The sequence below is a fragment of the Ascidiella aspersa genome, chromosome 2 (assembly GCF_963924565.1).
Source record: "Ascidiella aspersa chromosome 2, kaAscAspe10.2, whole genome shotgun sequence".
Lineage (NCBI taxonomy): Eukaryota > Metazoa > Chordata > Ascidiacea > Phlebobranchia > Ascidiidae > Ascidiella > Ascidiella aspersa.
The window spans coordinates 39,378,769-39,394,136 of NC_139448.1; the positions used below are offsets into that span (position 1 = coordinate 39,378,769).

Consider the following 15,368-nt stretch of genomic DNA (forward strand, 5'->3'; position numbering starts at 1 on the left):
AGCATTTATACAAGCAAGTAAAAAAAAACGGAAAAATTACATAAAAAATTGCGGACAAGATTTCAAAACGATTGAGAAATCATTCAACGCTTAAACACAAGTTTTTTGCTGTTTTTTTCAAATTGGAACACATTGTTTAATTAAACACCAAAAGGTTTAAATATGATGATTGTACTATGGTAGGCAATTGTGCAATGGCAATAAAACAGCAAAGGTAAAAGTTTCATGATGCAACTTTTTTAAACTTTATCCACACGAATTATTTTTCAAAAACAAACATGTTGTTGTGTTTGTGACGTCACACAACCTATTGTCCAAATAATGTTAGTAATAAACCATAGGTAAGCATCTTTGTTAAAATTCAAAGATATCCGAACGCCCGTTTTTCTATGACGTCACAACCGACATTTCTATGACGTCACAACTACTACCACAGACATTTTTGGTTGTTGGAACCAAATAAACTATTTTCACGTTTGTACGAAAGTTTATCGACATTCAAATACATTTGGTCAACAGTGCCGTGTTTTCTGCAAACATAGTGCGTTTTGAAAAAGCAAAGTTTAAAGCTCATGTTTGGACAAATGTGGCTGAATATTGTTGTGATAAAGATACTTAAAAAATATTTCAGTGTTCCCTCTTGTTGAACATTCAAAGACATTATTTATAGCCTTTCTAAAACTAGATCGCTTAACTTTTTTTCTTACAGTTCGAAAATAAAACAGTATAAAGCTATGAAATCCTTGTTAAAGCTAACAACAAAAATTAGAAAAAACTGTTTTGAAAACGGACTTTTTGTGGCAACCCTGTAATCCTCGTTGTACTATTAGGTTAGTGGTCAATAAAGGTACTAGCATTTTATTCCGATAATTTCAATCGGTTTCTTTGGTTAAACAATCCGACCCAACAAATAATTACGTTCTAGCAGAGTTTTCAACCTACGGGTCCCAACCCAAATTGTGTCCCTGTTTAATTTGGTTCAGTCGCCGACTTCAGCAGTTTCGCATAGTTAGATTTATTGAGAGTGGTTCTCAACAAAAAATGCTCCAAAAATTGAAACATTGTATAAGAAATACATAGACAATTGACATGGCACATATTGATTAAATGTAAGTTCAGAAATGCCACTTGTATTTTGTTTTGTTCGCTTACATAAAGTTCAGTAATTAGTTTGCCAAACCTTCGCTGTTATACGGCACTTCAGGTCGCCGCGGAAAAAGTTAGAGGACACTGCTTTCTAGCCTCGCACAAACAAGCAAATCGACTTTGGTGCAAAGGATAACCAGGTTATTCAGCCACTTTGCTCCAATACTAAAAACTATGTTAGAAGCAAATCTTGGCTTAAATGCCTACATTAGATTTTGTGTGACACCAATGCCAGCCTAGACATCCCTACTATGATTGAGACCAACAGCTTGCAACTATTAATTATGATTGCTGAACATTAGGTACGCAGAGCAATTAGCAGAACTCAACAAAGTAATTATCGACTTGCTGGAATATGGACTTCACTTGAAGCTGGAAGTTGTGATAACACTGACGTAACATGAAAAAAAAAATCTATCATGGGCAACTTTGAAAATAACATGTTGCTGTTATTACATTCTTTGGAATAAAGTTAGTTTGTCTTCAAATGTTTTTTTTTGGGTTAAAAAAAATTAAAAAAAGAGAGATGTTAAAAAGTCACTAAAAAAAAACTGGTTAAAATGAGACATCGACCTTTCTTGACCGCGGGGATTTCCCTAGAATCAAACCCTGCTCACCGTCTCGCGCTGTACACAATGCGTCGATTGTTCCTTCCTCCTTCGATCTTCCAACTTCTTCTTTTTGTCAACTTTCGAGTAAATCGGCTCGGGGAGGTTCTCCTTGGGGATTGCCCTCCGCTTGGGGGGTAGAGCGGGGGGTTTCGGGGATTGCACGAACACCTTCGACCCCGCGTCGAACGGCAACTGACGGTAGGTGACGTCACTGCTCATGACGTCACGTTTGATGGGTGTGACGTCACGAGTTGTTAGAAGCTTGTTGGACTCGACGGCGGATAAATATGATTTGCGCGGGGCAGCGTATCCTTCCGCGCTTTTGTATCCCTCCGCCGTCTTGTATCCTTCCGCTGTGTTGTATTCATCCGCGTTCCGCTTGGATGGCGACCTCGATGGGAGAGTGTTTGTTCGAGGACGACCCTCCTCGACACTAGATGGCAGCACATCACTCGCCCCACCGACGATATCTAGTGACTGGCTGCGCTCGAACGGCGTGGTGCGACCCCTGGTGGTTGGCGGTATGACGCGGTTGTGCTTGTTCTCCCAGACCCTGCCCCCCTTGGGTGTTCCCACCTCCCCCCCGTCAGCGACCCCCCGTAGTTTGTCGGTTGGTTTGCGACGCGGATGTCTGCAACGAAACATACATGGAATATTTAAACAACTCATTAAAATGAGGTTGGAGCGAAACAGATTTACAATAATGGCGGTAGGTAACGGTTGCTAGGCGTCTTTACACTTTTACGTAGGAAATTAAAAAAAATATAAATAATACCAAAAAAATCTTAAAAACAACAAAAAACTAAAATTGTTTGGAGAAAAGTTAGTGACCTTGGACGCAGGGCGGATGACCTTGGCTGCTCCTCAAGGATGTCGTCCAAGGATGAGGCGGAAGAAAGACTGCTTCTCGTGCATCTGTTGGCATGGCAACAACGTTAGCACGGTAAGCTTGGCGCAATAGATTGTTTAGGGAGGTAAAAACAAGAGTGAATCTCTTGTGAAATGTGGTTGAATACTGAAACTGTGTGCAGTGGTGTTCGGTAATATAAGAACAAATAGAGTAGGTCAACAAGTGAAGGTAACCAAACTTCTTAACGTTAAAGCTTGTCCTTAACCTGTAGAAATATCTTTGAACCTTTTTATTTCATTTAATTTGTCTGTTGTAGCATTGACAGGGTTCGAATCCCCGCCTTATATTTGAAGTCGATTTAAAGCAGTGATGTTAGTGATACTCACATCCTCGGCATGATCTTCGGCAGGGGTGGTTTTGGTGGGGGGGTGTTACGGTGGGAGGGTAGGGGTGGTTTTTCCTGAAACACACAACAGTTTAAACACAACTAGGTCATATCTGATGCCACAGCAGATCAGCTGCAGGTTTTATAGTTTATAATCAAAATCGCACAGATATTTCAAATCAGCTTTTCCCTTAACAATGAAATCACATCGAACATATTGGCTCTGAACAAATAACTTTTACGTCACAGAGGGCGATTGTTACCTTGGGTGGCAAAGGAGCTCGTCGTTTCTTTTTGCTTGCTGATGATGTTTGGGGGGAATTCCCCGCCGCATTGTTGTCGTCAGAATCGGAAAGAAACGCGTCATCGGAACCGGAAGTCTCTAGCGCCCTGCTGTGGCAAGTTTGGATGTCGTTTATTTTCGTCACCTGAAAAAAATAATTCATTCTTAATTCATAAGGTTTTCCAACATGGCGTCAGCATCAATTTTAACCCCGGTTCAACTTTGCATTAGAGTTTTCCTTTAGCAAATAATATGACGTCATCGTATAAATTCTCACCTTGGGGGGTTTTGCCGATCCCCCCGTGAAGAAGCTCGCCCAGGGGGCTTTCCCCTGGTTCTCCAGCAACATCGTCTGCACTGATGACGTCATGTGATCCTCATCATCGTGACGTAACATGTCGCTGCACTTAATCGCCTCCGTCATCGCTCTTATCGGCGAATCCATCCCTACGTCATAAATGATGACGTCAACGACGTGTGTGACGTCACAGTTATTACATCACAGCGGTGCGTGTAAAGGTGCAACTACAAATGTCCGATAAACCGGATCGGGGCCGATACCACTGATGACGTTGTATTTACATTTTGTTTGTTGCGAATATGACGTCATTTACTTGATTTATAGAATGCGAACTAATTCGGTGAATATATTACATATATAAATGGCTAATAACATTAGAAGATAAAATAGTTGTTATTTCCATGTGATGCATCTTAGTAGAAAAACTAAGAATGATCTACGTCGCTTAAAAATTGCCGGGTCGTTCGTTGAATAAATTAAAAAATAAACATTGTCTGAGCAAGTTATTTTAATGCAATATGTTGAGATTACGTATTACCGTTGATAAAAAACTTAATGCAAGTATTGCTTGTCAACAGACTTAGAATTCTTAACAAAACGTTTAAAATGGTCAATATTTTCAACAGGAACAAAGAGTTTGAGAAATTTATTGGACTAAAAAAATACTTTAACAAGAATAGTTTATTTTCATATAAAAGTTAAATAAAACGTGAAAAGCATGCAAAGGTTTACAATTAACCCCAATCTTCTCACCAAGTTGTTGATAGATCAATGTTTTCCTCACTCCCCTCTCAAACAACAGATCAGAGGGGAGATTACGAGGCGATGGTGACGCAATAAACATGGGCTTTCTGACGTCACAACAGGCTGCACTCCACGCGGCGTGGTCGTGCTTGTGCTGACGTAAGCCCCTGAAACGACACGTGGCAGCCTGTGATTAGTCGAACACAACTATCGTGACTCGAAAAATATGAAGTTATTCGCGGCTTAAAAAAGCTTGCTATATATTTAAAGAAATACAAGTTGGACATTTTTATATATATTCAGCTTATTGTAAAATTTACAATGTTTAATAAAATAAAATAAAATCTGAGACTTACAATCATACAGCAAAAATCAAACTTTACATTTATTTTTGTGCAGGAAATTTCTTACAAACGAAACTGTTAAGTAATATTGTAACCTTTTAAGGGTTTAATTGGAAGATTAAAAAATAAAGCAGAAATGTGAATTACTTGTTGAACGTGTCATACCTTATCCATTCGATGAGCGCTTGTTTATCAGATGCGGCGAAGATATTCCGTTCAGTGAGGTCTCGAACTTGGAAACTGTGAGGTCGCTTCTGGCGACTTTTCTCAATCTCGTTCACCTTAACGTCCTGAAACGCAATAAATTGTTATTTAGTGGTGGTCTTAAGGTTTGAGGTCTTGGGTTCCAATCTCACCACGGTGGGCCAACCTTTGCAAGAAAAATAGTCAATACTACAAAAAAAAATTCTGTTGTAAACTAAAAACATTACTTTTTTAAGCACTCCGCCCAAGTTCGAATTTAGCTGACAACTTTGTGCCTTGCTCGCGCAGCATGGCAAACACTGGGAAGCTAAAGCTAGGGAAGGTTGTGGTTCGCATCCCAGGCGGGAATACAAACCGGGTATTCCCCTGCACTCAGGGGCGTATCCAGAAATTCAAAAAGGGGGGGGGGTTACGAATTTTCAACTTAGGGAATTCCCCGTTGTTTTTTCGTCTGACGTTAATGACGTCATAAAATAGTGACGGATAGGACGTCATAAAATAGCGATGGTAATGACGTCATAAACAAGAAAAAAAATCAACCGAAACAGCCAATTGACGTCCAGCAAATCGAACATTTAGACGGAAAGCGAACACGTGCGTTATCGACAATCCTGCCAGGCGCCAGCTGCGAAACCGCTTAGTGTGCAATCGTTAACTTCAGGCGAAAAACTAAACCAAGACCGTGAAATATGTGTGATTGATTTTGGTAGATCCATGCACGGGACTAGGCTATATTACAAGCACGTCTTTCGCCACCTGCAATCATAAATGGAGATCGTTTTTCCCGGGTGTTTTTTTGATTAGCGCGACATATAAAACTATTTCGAAAAAACGGTCTAACTTTGATAGTTAGTTAATTTAGTTCAGCGTTTGATAACCGTTTTAAGTTTGGGCGCACCTGGCGAGCGAAGCGAGCGCGATTTTTTTTTGGTATAACGGCGTTTCTTTTAAATTTCTTGCAAGTTTTTATTACATTGCCGAAAATGAAAAATGTTAAAAAATATATGTCAAATATTTTTGAATACGTTTTTGGTTTGTCCGCGACGAAATTGGCAGCTTTTAACGGCCCAACGGTAAAGAAGCGCTGATCTAGTTCAAAATACAGCATCAAAACGTTAACAACAACCGGACGTAGTAAATTTTTCGCACTTACGTAGTTTAAATAGTCAAAAAGTATTTGAAATGAACTCGTGTAGTTTGTCAAAGAGGCGACGGGCCTGATACAGTTAGGTTGCCGACCCCAGTCTTACACCAACATTTGATATTAACGCAGACAACAAACAGCGAGAAACATCAGCACCGTCTAACTCGACGTTTTCAGAGAGGAAAAAGCGGAAACCGCTTGATTTATATTATTAATTGTCGAACACACACTTGCTGAATAGCCAACCCGAACAAATAACGAAAGAAGAGAAAAACTATCTAGCGTTTACGGTCGACCAAACAAAAGACGAAAAACGGCGTTTTGCTTTTGATTTTGGTTTCGCATTAGCTCAAGACGCGTGACATTTAAAAACACGCAGCTTCGGACGGTGAGTCGCTGACAAAAAAGAACAAAAAACGATATTGTCACTTAAACTCCCCCCTCCCTGGATACGCCACTGCCTGCACTAGGGGATTCCCCTGCATTAGGGACTCCCCTAGTATTGAGGGTAATCCCCACCTTGAGCAGAAGGTCGATGGTGAAATGTGGATCCTTGTTCCCGCAATCCTCAGGATTCTTCCATCCTTTCAACATTCCAGCTTTCACCTCGCACCACACGTATGTCCAACTCGGCACCGAGCCAATCATCTCCTGACACGTCACACAAACACACATTACGTCACAATACGTGGTTATTACATTTTTTGTAAAAAAAGTTTTTTTTTACGTTTCGGCTAATTAAGTTTGGTGAATCCAAAACAGTTTTATTTTGAAAAAAGATCTTTAAGTAGATTATTTAATAAATTAAGTTTAGGTTTCTACAAGTCAGAATGACCTTAAAATCGCAAAAAATGTCCGTCTTTTTAAACTATGAGCAAACTAAAAGTTTATGACGTCACAATAAGCATAGTACATTTGTTTACGTTCAAAATTCTCACCAGATAATTAAGGAATCCTGTCACGCATGGGTGCGTAATGCACCTGGGTTGTGCGACCAAGCGGAAAGACAGGTTTTCGTACAAAGGAAGTTTGACCTCTGTGTCGGTGACCTTGTCAAGGTCATGCGATCGCACCGCGTCACCCACGTGATCCAAGGTCAAGGTCAAACTCGCCAACTTCTCGTACTGAGGTCCACTGAACAAATATGACGTCATTATTAATTTATTATGGTAGATTGACGTCACCACTGATGACGAACATGGAACTTGTTGCGATGCCAACAGTGTGTGACGTCATAATTCGGAAAAACAACAAAACTCAAAGTTCAAAAACCAGAGTAAAACCAAGATCGGACATTGTTTAAGGAATATATATTTTGCCTATAGTGGAATCGTCAGTATGTTCTTTTATTTAAATAAAATGCGGAAAAAAGTTGGTTTTACCTAAAAGGTTCAACGTTGAACAAATTAAAAAATATTACAGTGAGGAGAAATACTTACAACTTGTTGCTTCCTGCGGAATTCTGCAAAAACAAAATTACAAGGTTATTAAAAACATTTTAGTAAAAAATTTTATCAAAACAAATTTGTAAGAATGTTTAGTTCAAGAATGACTCAGAGAGTCGAGGTTGTTCACTGACTTTAGCTTAAATGTTGAATGTTATAAGTTGCAATAAATTTGTTTGATATTAACTCACCGCTCTTTCCCTGCTTCTCTTGCTCAGTTTGTGAATGAGTTTGTTCGGAGTAGGAGCTGACACGTAGTTGGCGCTGATTGGACAACACAACAACTCAACCAGCACCTGGAACCCGTGGCTAGCGTTCTCACTGGGAAACAAATAAAGTCAAGAAAAAATAAAATACTTAAGTGTAGCACCATGGAATGTTTTAAGGGGAAATAATGTCTTTGTTTTTCTCTGTTTAAAACCAGTTTGCAGAAGTTCTATTCTAACCTTTCAATTAATATAAAAACAGCAATATTTGGTTTTGATTTTAAAACCCAATCTTCCCCACACAAATGGGGTATTATTACGACGTCACAACTTACAAGACAATGACGTCACTGAAAGATATATCTGTCGTTGTTTTATCGACGCAAACGAGTTCTGTGTCTTGAACTTCGCTTCCCATTGTGACGAGACAAAAGACCGCGTGACGAGCATTGTCTGCAACAACACACCATTGTTACGAAACAATACAACATCACTTAACATGTAGAGATAGTTACATATTCAAGAGCAACGGAAAGGTGTGCTGCTCATTGTTGACAACAATTAAGTTTAAAAAGTTGCCGTAGCAACGCGTGCTCCTGCGCATGCGCAAACCCACCTTTTGATTTGTTGCTTGCGAATATTTCCTTCCACACCAGAGGAATCCTAATGTCTGCGACAACAAAACAATGTTGAGGGTGGTTTGTGTGCGACCAGTGTTAATATTAAGGTGGTTTTAGGGATGAAAGGTCACTTAAAGTCTCCAAAGTTCTCCCCAAATTTTGCCAACCTACCATATCAAATAATTGAAGGCAGAACAGTACTATACCAACTAGTGCTACTGGTTGGTCTACTAAAATTCTCAGCGGACACCAAAGCAAACCTTAAACCTGGTGTTTTGTCTGGGCATGTGTACGTCTGTATATATTATACAATTAAATATATGTTGGAAAAGTAGCTTGTGAAGTGACTTACCCGAGATAGCAATCCTTCCTGTACAAACTTTAGAGTCGCCCGAAAACCTAAAACAAAATAAACACGATTTTTTTAAAGGGCTTAGTCAGTGGTTTCCAACCTTATAGTTTACTGTGCGCTACAAAGGATAAATTGGTTGCGAAAAGCCTCGCAAGCATTATCGCTACAGCAGACATCAACTGCGCACGATACAGAAAACACTATTGAACTATTACACTCTTATCTCTTATAAACATTAATAAGCTTAGCAACAGAGCAAAAACATTTGAAACTTAATTATCTGCATTATCTCTTGGCACCCTTGGGCACTGATCTAACTAAGTTCTTAGGCAGTAATAAGTTGTATTACAAGTTTACAACCGACCCTGGTTCGTCCATGACAGCATCCATGACCTCTGCAGCCTTCATCTTCTGTAGTTGTCCCATGTAAGCGAAGGTCCTTGCGTTCGAGGTCCGGAGGCTCTTCGCTGCCTCCAGGAGTTGCTCCTCATGCGTGCACTGCGACATCAAGCGGAGGGATCCATCGCGGATACGGATCTCGCGCTCCAAGCGATCCTGGAGACCCACGTGCTGTGAGGAGGAGAAAGATTTTAGAGTAGAGGCACAGATAGGGTTACAGGTATTGAATTAAAAATTGCGCTCGCCAGTGGTGCGAGAAAAGTTTTTTTTCAGTCGGCAAATGTCTACCCATCAGCACTCGCCAAAACGAAGAAATAACAAAAGCCAAAAATGTCGGCACGCTGTCTGCCCAATTCCAACCGGGATGAGTCACCTTTAATGATCTTAAACTATTTAGGAGCAATAGCTGTAGCTTGGTTAACGATTTTTTTCTGTTTTTTTATTGAAGGCATGTATATAACACATCTTACAACTAATGTAATGAGCAAACTGTTGATGATAGAAATTATTAGTTAAGGTTGGCCTTAAATTAAAATTTTGTATCGCCAGTCGGGCAAGTGCTTCAACCAGCACTCGCCTCGACGAAATGCTTAAAATGTCGGAAAGTCGTTTGCGATAATTTGTTGCGGATATACAAATTAAGACCTTTGGCCGATCCGAAAAACAACCGATCTTTGCTTTTTGAAACACTCGCCAGTCGGACGAGTTGGTGTCAATCAGCACCCGCCCGGAGCGAATTGCACTCGCATCGGCGAGGTGGTGAGTGAAAATCCCGACCCTGAGGTATTTCCATGAAGGATTAAACCACCCGTTTATATCGATGGATTGGATGCCGATACAAAGTATCGTAACGACCACCCGATATTTAGGGTCTAATGTACGATTCGATGCCAATGACGTCATTACTAGTTCAAGATAGCAATGAATCAAATTAAGTGCTGTTGTTTAAAACTTAAAATTTTTTTGCATCACACGTTGATCTAATTTAATTTCTTTACAAACAAAGGAATATGTGTGCCTGACATTTATATGTAATGCCATGTATTTGCAGAATAAGATGTTTTAAGTTAGCAAATTCGACACTCAAACCCATGTTTTATATTGTTTGGAAAAATTCTGAAATCCTCCGCCAAAATTTTACAATATAAGCCAGAAAGTAGACTCACAGAATCTGTCGATTAATGATGCAAGCAAGGCAGACTAGAAAAACAACTAGCCTGCAATGAGGTTCGAACTCACGACCTCCGGTCAAGCCAGGACCGTCACCAACTGAGCTATGCAGGCTCAGAAGGGAACGAGTCGAGAAACAACCATACGCCAATGCTTGCTCAATTTGTTAGTACAAGCAACCTCATTGAAGGGGATCCACAGTACCATATCATTTGTTCAATGAAACATTCACACATATGTGTGTTAATAACTGGAATCTAGTCCTTCAGAAGCTGCTTTTTGACCAACGATTACGGCTTACGTATCATTAGTACACTGAAAGCCATTGCAGACAAGTCAGAAAGGTTTTTTAAGCCAGAAAGTTTTTTTTTTAATTGTAATTTACTGAACTGTGGTATTTTACGGCAGATGACGTCATTTTAGGGGTTTTGGAGTCAAATGCTCTTTAAGGGACTTCAATTAAATAGTGTTGAGGGGCGTGGTACCAGGGGGACACACCCCTAAAAACATCTGGAATCAACAAAACTTGTCTACCACATCTGGTCACGTATCAACTGACCAATCAAAACAGGCCATCGAGTCACGTGACACACAGGAAGTAGATCCGTACCAATAGGATCACCTTATTTGCGGGTCGGTACAGTCAGTATTTCTTCCTGCTGCGCTTACGTTCACTCGCATTGGCGCGAACTGCCGTGTGAAGCGCATGAAGCGGTGTGAGCATTAGTTGATTGTGACATGGGAATCGCGACAAATAATCACTTGGCGGGTAACAATCGACCATTATGACCTCACAAACGAGCCAATCAATTGCCGCTGGTCTGTGACGTGACAATGCAGTTATGATTTCAAGTTCAGGTTAAAATATTCAAACAACATGTTTTTATAGCTAATTGATTTCTAAGATTCGGTGAGTATGCGATGTTTTAATGCGTACACACATACATAATGATTTAAATGCCTCTCAGCAACTAAAACTAAATGCTTACAGCGGTTAAACAGATTTTAGAGATTCGATCAACTTAACAATATACCCTTCTGGCAAAACAATAAAGTTTGTGACGTCACAGTTACCTTGCGCAAACTCGCTCCGATTTGTCTGATGTAATAAAGATTCAAATCGCTGAGAACTTGTGCGACTGACGGTTCCGTTTGTGACGTAAGCTCCAACAGACGACACAGTGGACGTTCAACCGTCATAATCACTATTATGACGTCACCAAGAGGTCCTGATCGAACGTTGTGACGCAACAAGGGTCAAACAACGTCACAATACAACAGTTCGATATTTGCCTAACTGTATAATTCCTGGTAAGAAAACTATTTGGGTTTGTCTTGAGTGATTAAAACAACATTACAAACTTATATTGACATCCCTTGGCAGTTTGGCCACGAAGTATCGATGTTGCGCTTCATCCAAACAGTTTTAGCAACGTTTAATTAATGCATTTTGGGGTCAAATATCCAATATAAATTAAAACTCTTGCTTTAGAAAAAACATCAATCTGTAGTTCAAAAAAGGTTAAATGTCACAAAATGTTTCCGTCTTTCTAAGATACGCACAAGCACAACTACCAGAATATTTGCGATTGCTTCTCACGCATTTTAAAAGTAATCATTAACTGTCAAAATTTAGAAATTAAACTGGAAAAAAAACGCACAAAAATAAGAAGAGATGCGATTTTCGTTCATACTACGCCCAAATATAAATCTAATTCCACTTATCCACAAAAACAATCAGTGAGTACCGATGCTGGCACTTTCACCTAACTGTTGTTTCTCGCTGTTCTACCATTCTGCTTTAAACTACCACCCTGTGAATGCAAGCGACATCGCCCCAGTGTAACATGATAAAAGCCAGTCTGTCATTCACTGCCACCTACAACCTACTTCCCTAACCAAATCACGCCGACTCTCCCACCAACATTACATCACCGGGAGTGGCGTAAGGTGTGATCACTTGGACACTTCATAACAACACTTAAAGTCGCGTCATCATTGAATATAGAGCTTTCGTTAAAACCCAAGTAGATATGAAACTAAAAAGAGGATTCAAACTACGAACAGCGATGGTTATAATTGTTGCATTATAAACTGTAATTACAAATGCCTCAGCGATTCCAAGTCATGAAAACAACAATATCTTGTTTCTTTTAGCAACAACCATGGTCACATAAAAGTGACGTAATAAACACGTCAGCATTGTCACCATAGCAACGTTAAAATCACACTGAGTATATCCGACAGAATAAGGACTGCTCAAAGTAGGGGCCGGTTTTGGGTGAGGTAGGGGATTATAGGGTATATTTTGAAGGGGTTAAGCAAACTAGTTAGCAAGAACTTCTTGTAAGGCTAAAACTAAATAGATGTTCAAAAGAAAGGTAGACAAATATTATCCAGGAAAAACGTTGACAAAATATATTTGGTCCTAAGCCGAAATATTACACAAAAAATCTTGGCCCTGAAACTGCTTAGCGCATTAGAAATATTTAAACGTCAACAACAACAATCTTATTTGTATTGTCACAAATCACAATCCACTTTTATAAAGTGATTGTTGACAAACTGCTTAATCCAACATACATCGACAAGAAATCAAAGCACACAGGCATATTGAGGCAGATGTCAGGCTTGTAATTATGTACTTTCCCCTGGGGCCGCCCGCGTATAACTGACTCAAGCAATGACTTGAATACTCCGGTACTAGAAAGCTTAAGTCAGTGCGTCTTACACTTTTTTCTAGCGGCGCCTTTGAAGAAGTTAGTTGGACTAACGTCGCGCCGAGTGATTGTACTAAAAATTATTACACTGTCGGCCGCTCTCTGTAACTTCAAATTATCACCAACGGGCTCATTTAACATTAAATCAAATATAACCGAAGAAACCTTATAAAGCACGATGTTTGGACACGAGAAAATCTTATTCCTGATCTACCCTGTCAAGTCCACGAACAACTCACTCCTTCTGTTCCCAAACAATCGCCCAACATAAGCCTCTATGATGCAACAATGCACTATTACTTCCGGACAGACGCAAGGTGTCACGCGTCACAATAGGAAACGTGATGTCATAATCGGATCGGCCTTGAGGGAGAATTTAAACGATAATAAACCCTAATAAACCCTAATAGTTCTGGAATGAGTAACAATTGGCATATATTATGATGTCATAATCACAAATGGTTTGAAAATATTTAAAATAAAACAAAAAACAAACATTTTATCATATGTTGGAATTGATAAGATGTTAAGTCCAAAAATTAATACAATTAGGACAGGTTAGGGTGTTATTTTTTTAAAGTTGAAGGTTTAAAACAATAAAAAAATAAATTAAATATTAGTGGAATTCCAAATATATTCAAACTTCAACAAATCATTAAGTACAATGATAATGCAGTTGTAAAATCTAATGGTGTGCATTTTTAACAGACATGTGATACATCATGGCTTAAATAAGTCCCTTTGACTTTCACATCCACATTGAGAACTTGATAATTGTCCAACAGTTTCTTGCAACAAGACAACATTTCTGGGTCAAAATGTTGTTCCCAGGTTATTAAGTTTAGCTATCCATGCTACGTGACCTGTACACATGGAAATGACAGCTTGAGGGTAGCATAGAGACAATATCTGTCTCCAGGGAAGCTTATAACTGCCAGGATATTGCGAAGTTGTCTGCACCCGAGACAACAAAACGCAACGATCACTTCCTGAATGACCGTCATCAAAATGTGGTGGATTCAAAATCTTACCAACAGAAATCACTGTTTGAATGTTGCTTAAACAGTTGGGGCCAAGTTTGTTTTCTTTTTATGATGTGAAAATGTAATGATACTCTTGAACTGTTTTCACCGAAATTGTTTCCAAGTTGTTTAATAACTTGCATAAAATGGAAACAAAATAACCAATACTAACTGAAGAATACCATGAACCACGGCATTCTTTTCTGGAGAGCTTTGAAAAAGATTGTGGGGAATTCACAGTTGGTATATAAATGGAACAGTTTCAGTCTATCATTTCTTAGCACCCCAGTAAAACCTTTATTTCTATTTGTTATTCAGGCTACCTTTTAAAAAACCTTTGTTTACTATAATAATTAACAGCATTCATACAACAAAAGGAACCACTTAACCTGATGTATTCCATGATTTGTGGCCGCCAAAGATTTACCCCAAAATATTTTTGGCTAAAATCCTACGCCAAAATAGGCAAAAGTGGACAATTTTTTCTGTAAACTCTCTAGGCCAGCGATACTTCACGTCAAATGGCGCCACTTCCGTGATTTTTAAGAGTAATGTACACACACAAAACATAACTTTCAATGCAAAGCTTCAGTTTAAAACTAGTCTGTATGAAAAAAATGTAAGGTTCACAAAAAGACAAGCTTTTTAGCACACAACTTGCTAAATTCCAATTTTGACTTCACCGAGGAGAGAAAGTTTAATGGACCTTAACAAACACAGATCTTTTTATTTCGTGAATACAAAAAGAAAAAACACAAAAATTCACTTTTGTTTACTTATTTAGACTTCTAGTTTTCATAAATAGTTAAAAAAAATCAAAAAAATCTAGTAAATAAAAGAACAGAGTACTCACAATCTGGTCGTTAACTCTTCGTTTTCGATCTTTTATCCGAATGCTTCGGTTGAGCTCCTTATTGCGATTAAGTGGGGCGGTTTTTGGGCGTTTTCGTAACGACATGTTCAACAACCATAGCAGATAGATGTTAATAAAAAGACACTAAAACATATTCAGCTTTTGTAAGTCATTGTTTGAAAACAATACATCTTGTTTTTCATATGGTGAACCCAAGGCACAATGTTGTTTAGTCATGTACCACACGCCAGTTTGCAATCTGTGGCAGGTGCGAGATTTCTTAGAAAATTTGTGTGTACACCTTTTTAGTAAATTACACATCTAATTTTCAAAATAAAAGTTGAATTGTGGCATGATGTCCAAATCCAACCTCCTGTGCAAAAATAATAATTCCACAACTTAGATCTCGACAACAAGTGCCATGAAAGGCTGTAATGACGCACCCAAACGCTAAACCACACCCTAACCCAAATATTGTTAGCAATACAAACCCCCAGGCGAAAATGTCTGTAGGATTCTAGAGCAGCGCCGAAATGTGTTAAACCAGTTATTATTTTATTATATACTTA

General features: G+C 39.1%; 1 protein-coding gene across 2 annotated transcripts; it reads right to left on the bottom strand.

Annotated features, from left to right (window-relative positions):
• Positions 1 to 6: 6 nt before the first annotated feature.
• Positions 7 to 14,934, bottom strand: LOC146165726 (rhotekin-like). 2 transcript variants are annotated; one of them, XM_083381961.1, is made up of 16 exons: positions 14,800 to 14,934; positions 9,000 to 9,205; positions 8,636 to 8,682; positions 8,280 to 8,333; positions 7,999 to 8,116; positions 7,649 to 7,778; positions 7,452 to 7,474; positions 6,951 to 7,146; positions 6,532 to 6,663; positions 4,830 to 4,954; positions 4,330 to 4,487; positions 3,553 to 3,722; positions 3,256 to 3,420; positions 2,994 to 3,067; positions 2,589 to 2,672; positions 7 to 2,388 (listed from the first exon to the last, which is right to left on the bottom strand). In XM_083381961.1, the coding sequence occupies exons 1-16, from the start codon at positions 14,902 to 14,904 to the stop codon at positions 1,749 to 1,751; spliced, it is 2,427 nt and encodes an 808-aa protein (XP_083238087.1). In that variant the 5' UTR covers positions 14,905 to 14,934; the 3' UTR covers positions 7 to 1,748. The 2 variants fall into 2 exon arrangements, with proteins under 2 accessions (XP_083238087.1, XP_083238086.1); XM_083381960.1 differs by lacking the exon at positions 14,800 to 14,934 and adding an exon at positions 11,279 to 13,126.
• Positions 14,935 to 15,368: the final 434 nt, after the last annotated feature.

Bases quoted from the DNA above. Each gene is read 5' to 3' on its own strand.
- LOC146165726 (XM_083381960.1), bottom strand. From the start codon at position 11,404: ATGACGGTTGAACGTCCACTGTGTCGTCTGTTGGAGCTTACGTCACAA. The intron at 9,206-11,278 runs GTAACTGTGACG...TCCTCCTCACAG, and splicing joins TCGGAGCGAGTTTGCGCAAG to CACGTGGGTCTCCAGGATCG. The intron at 2,389-2,588 runs GTCACTAACTTT...GTTTCGTTGCAG, and splicing joins TCATCCGCCCTGCGTCCAAG to ACATCCGCGTCGCAAACCAA.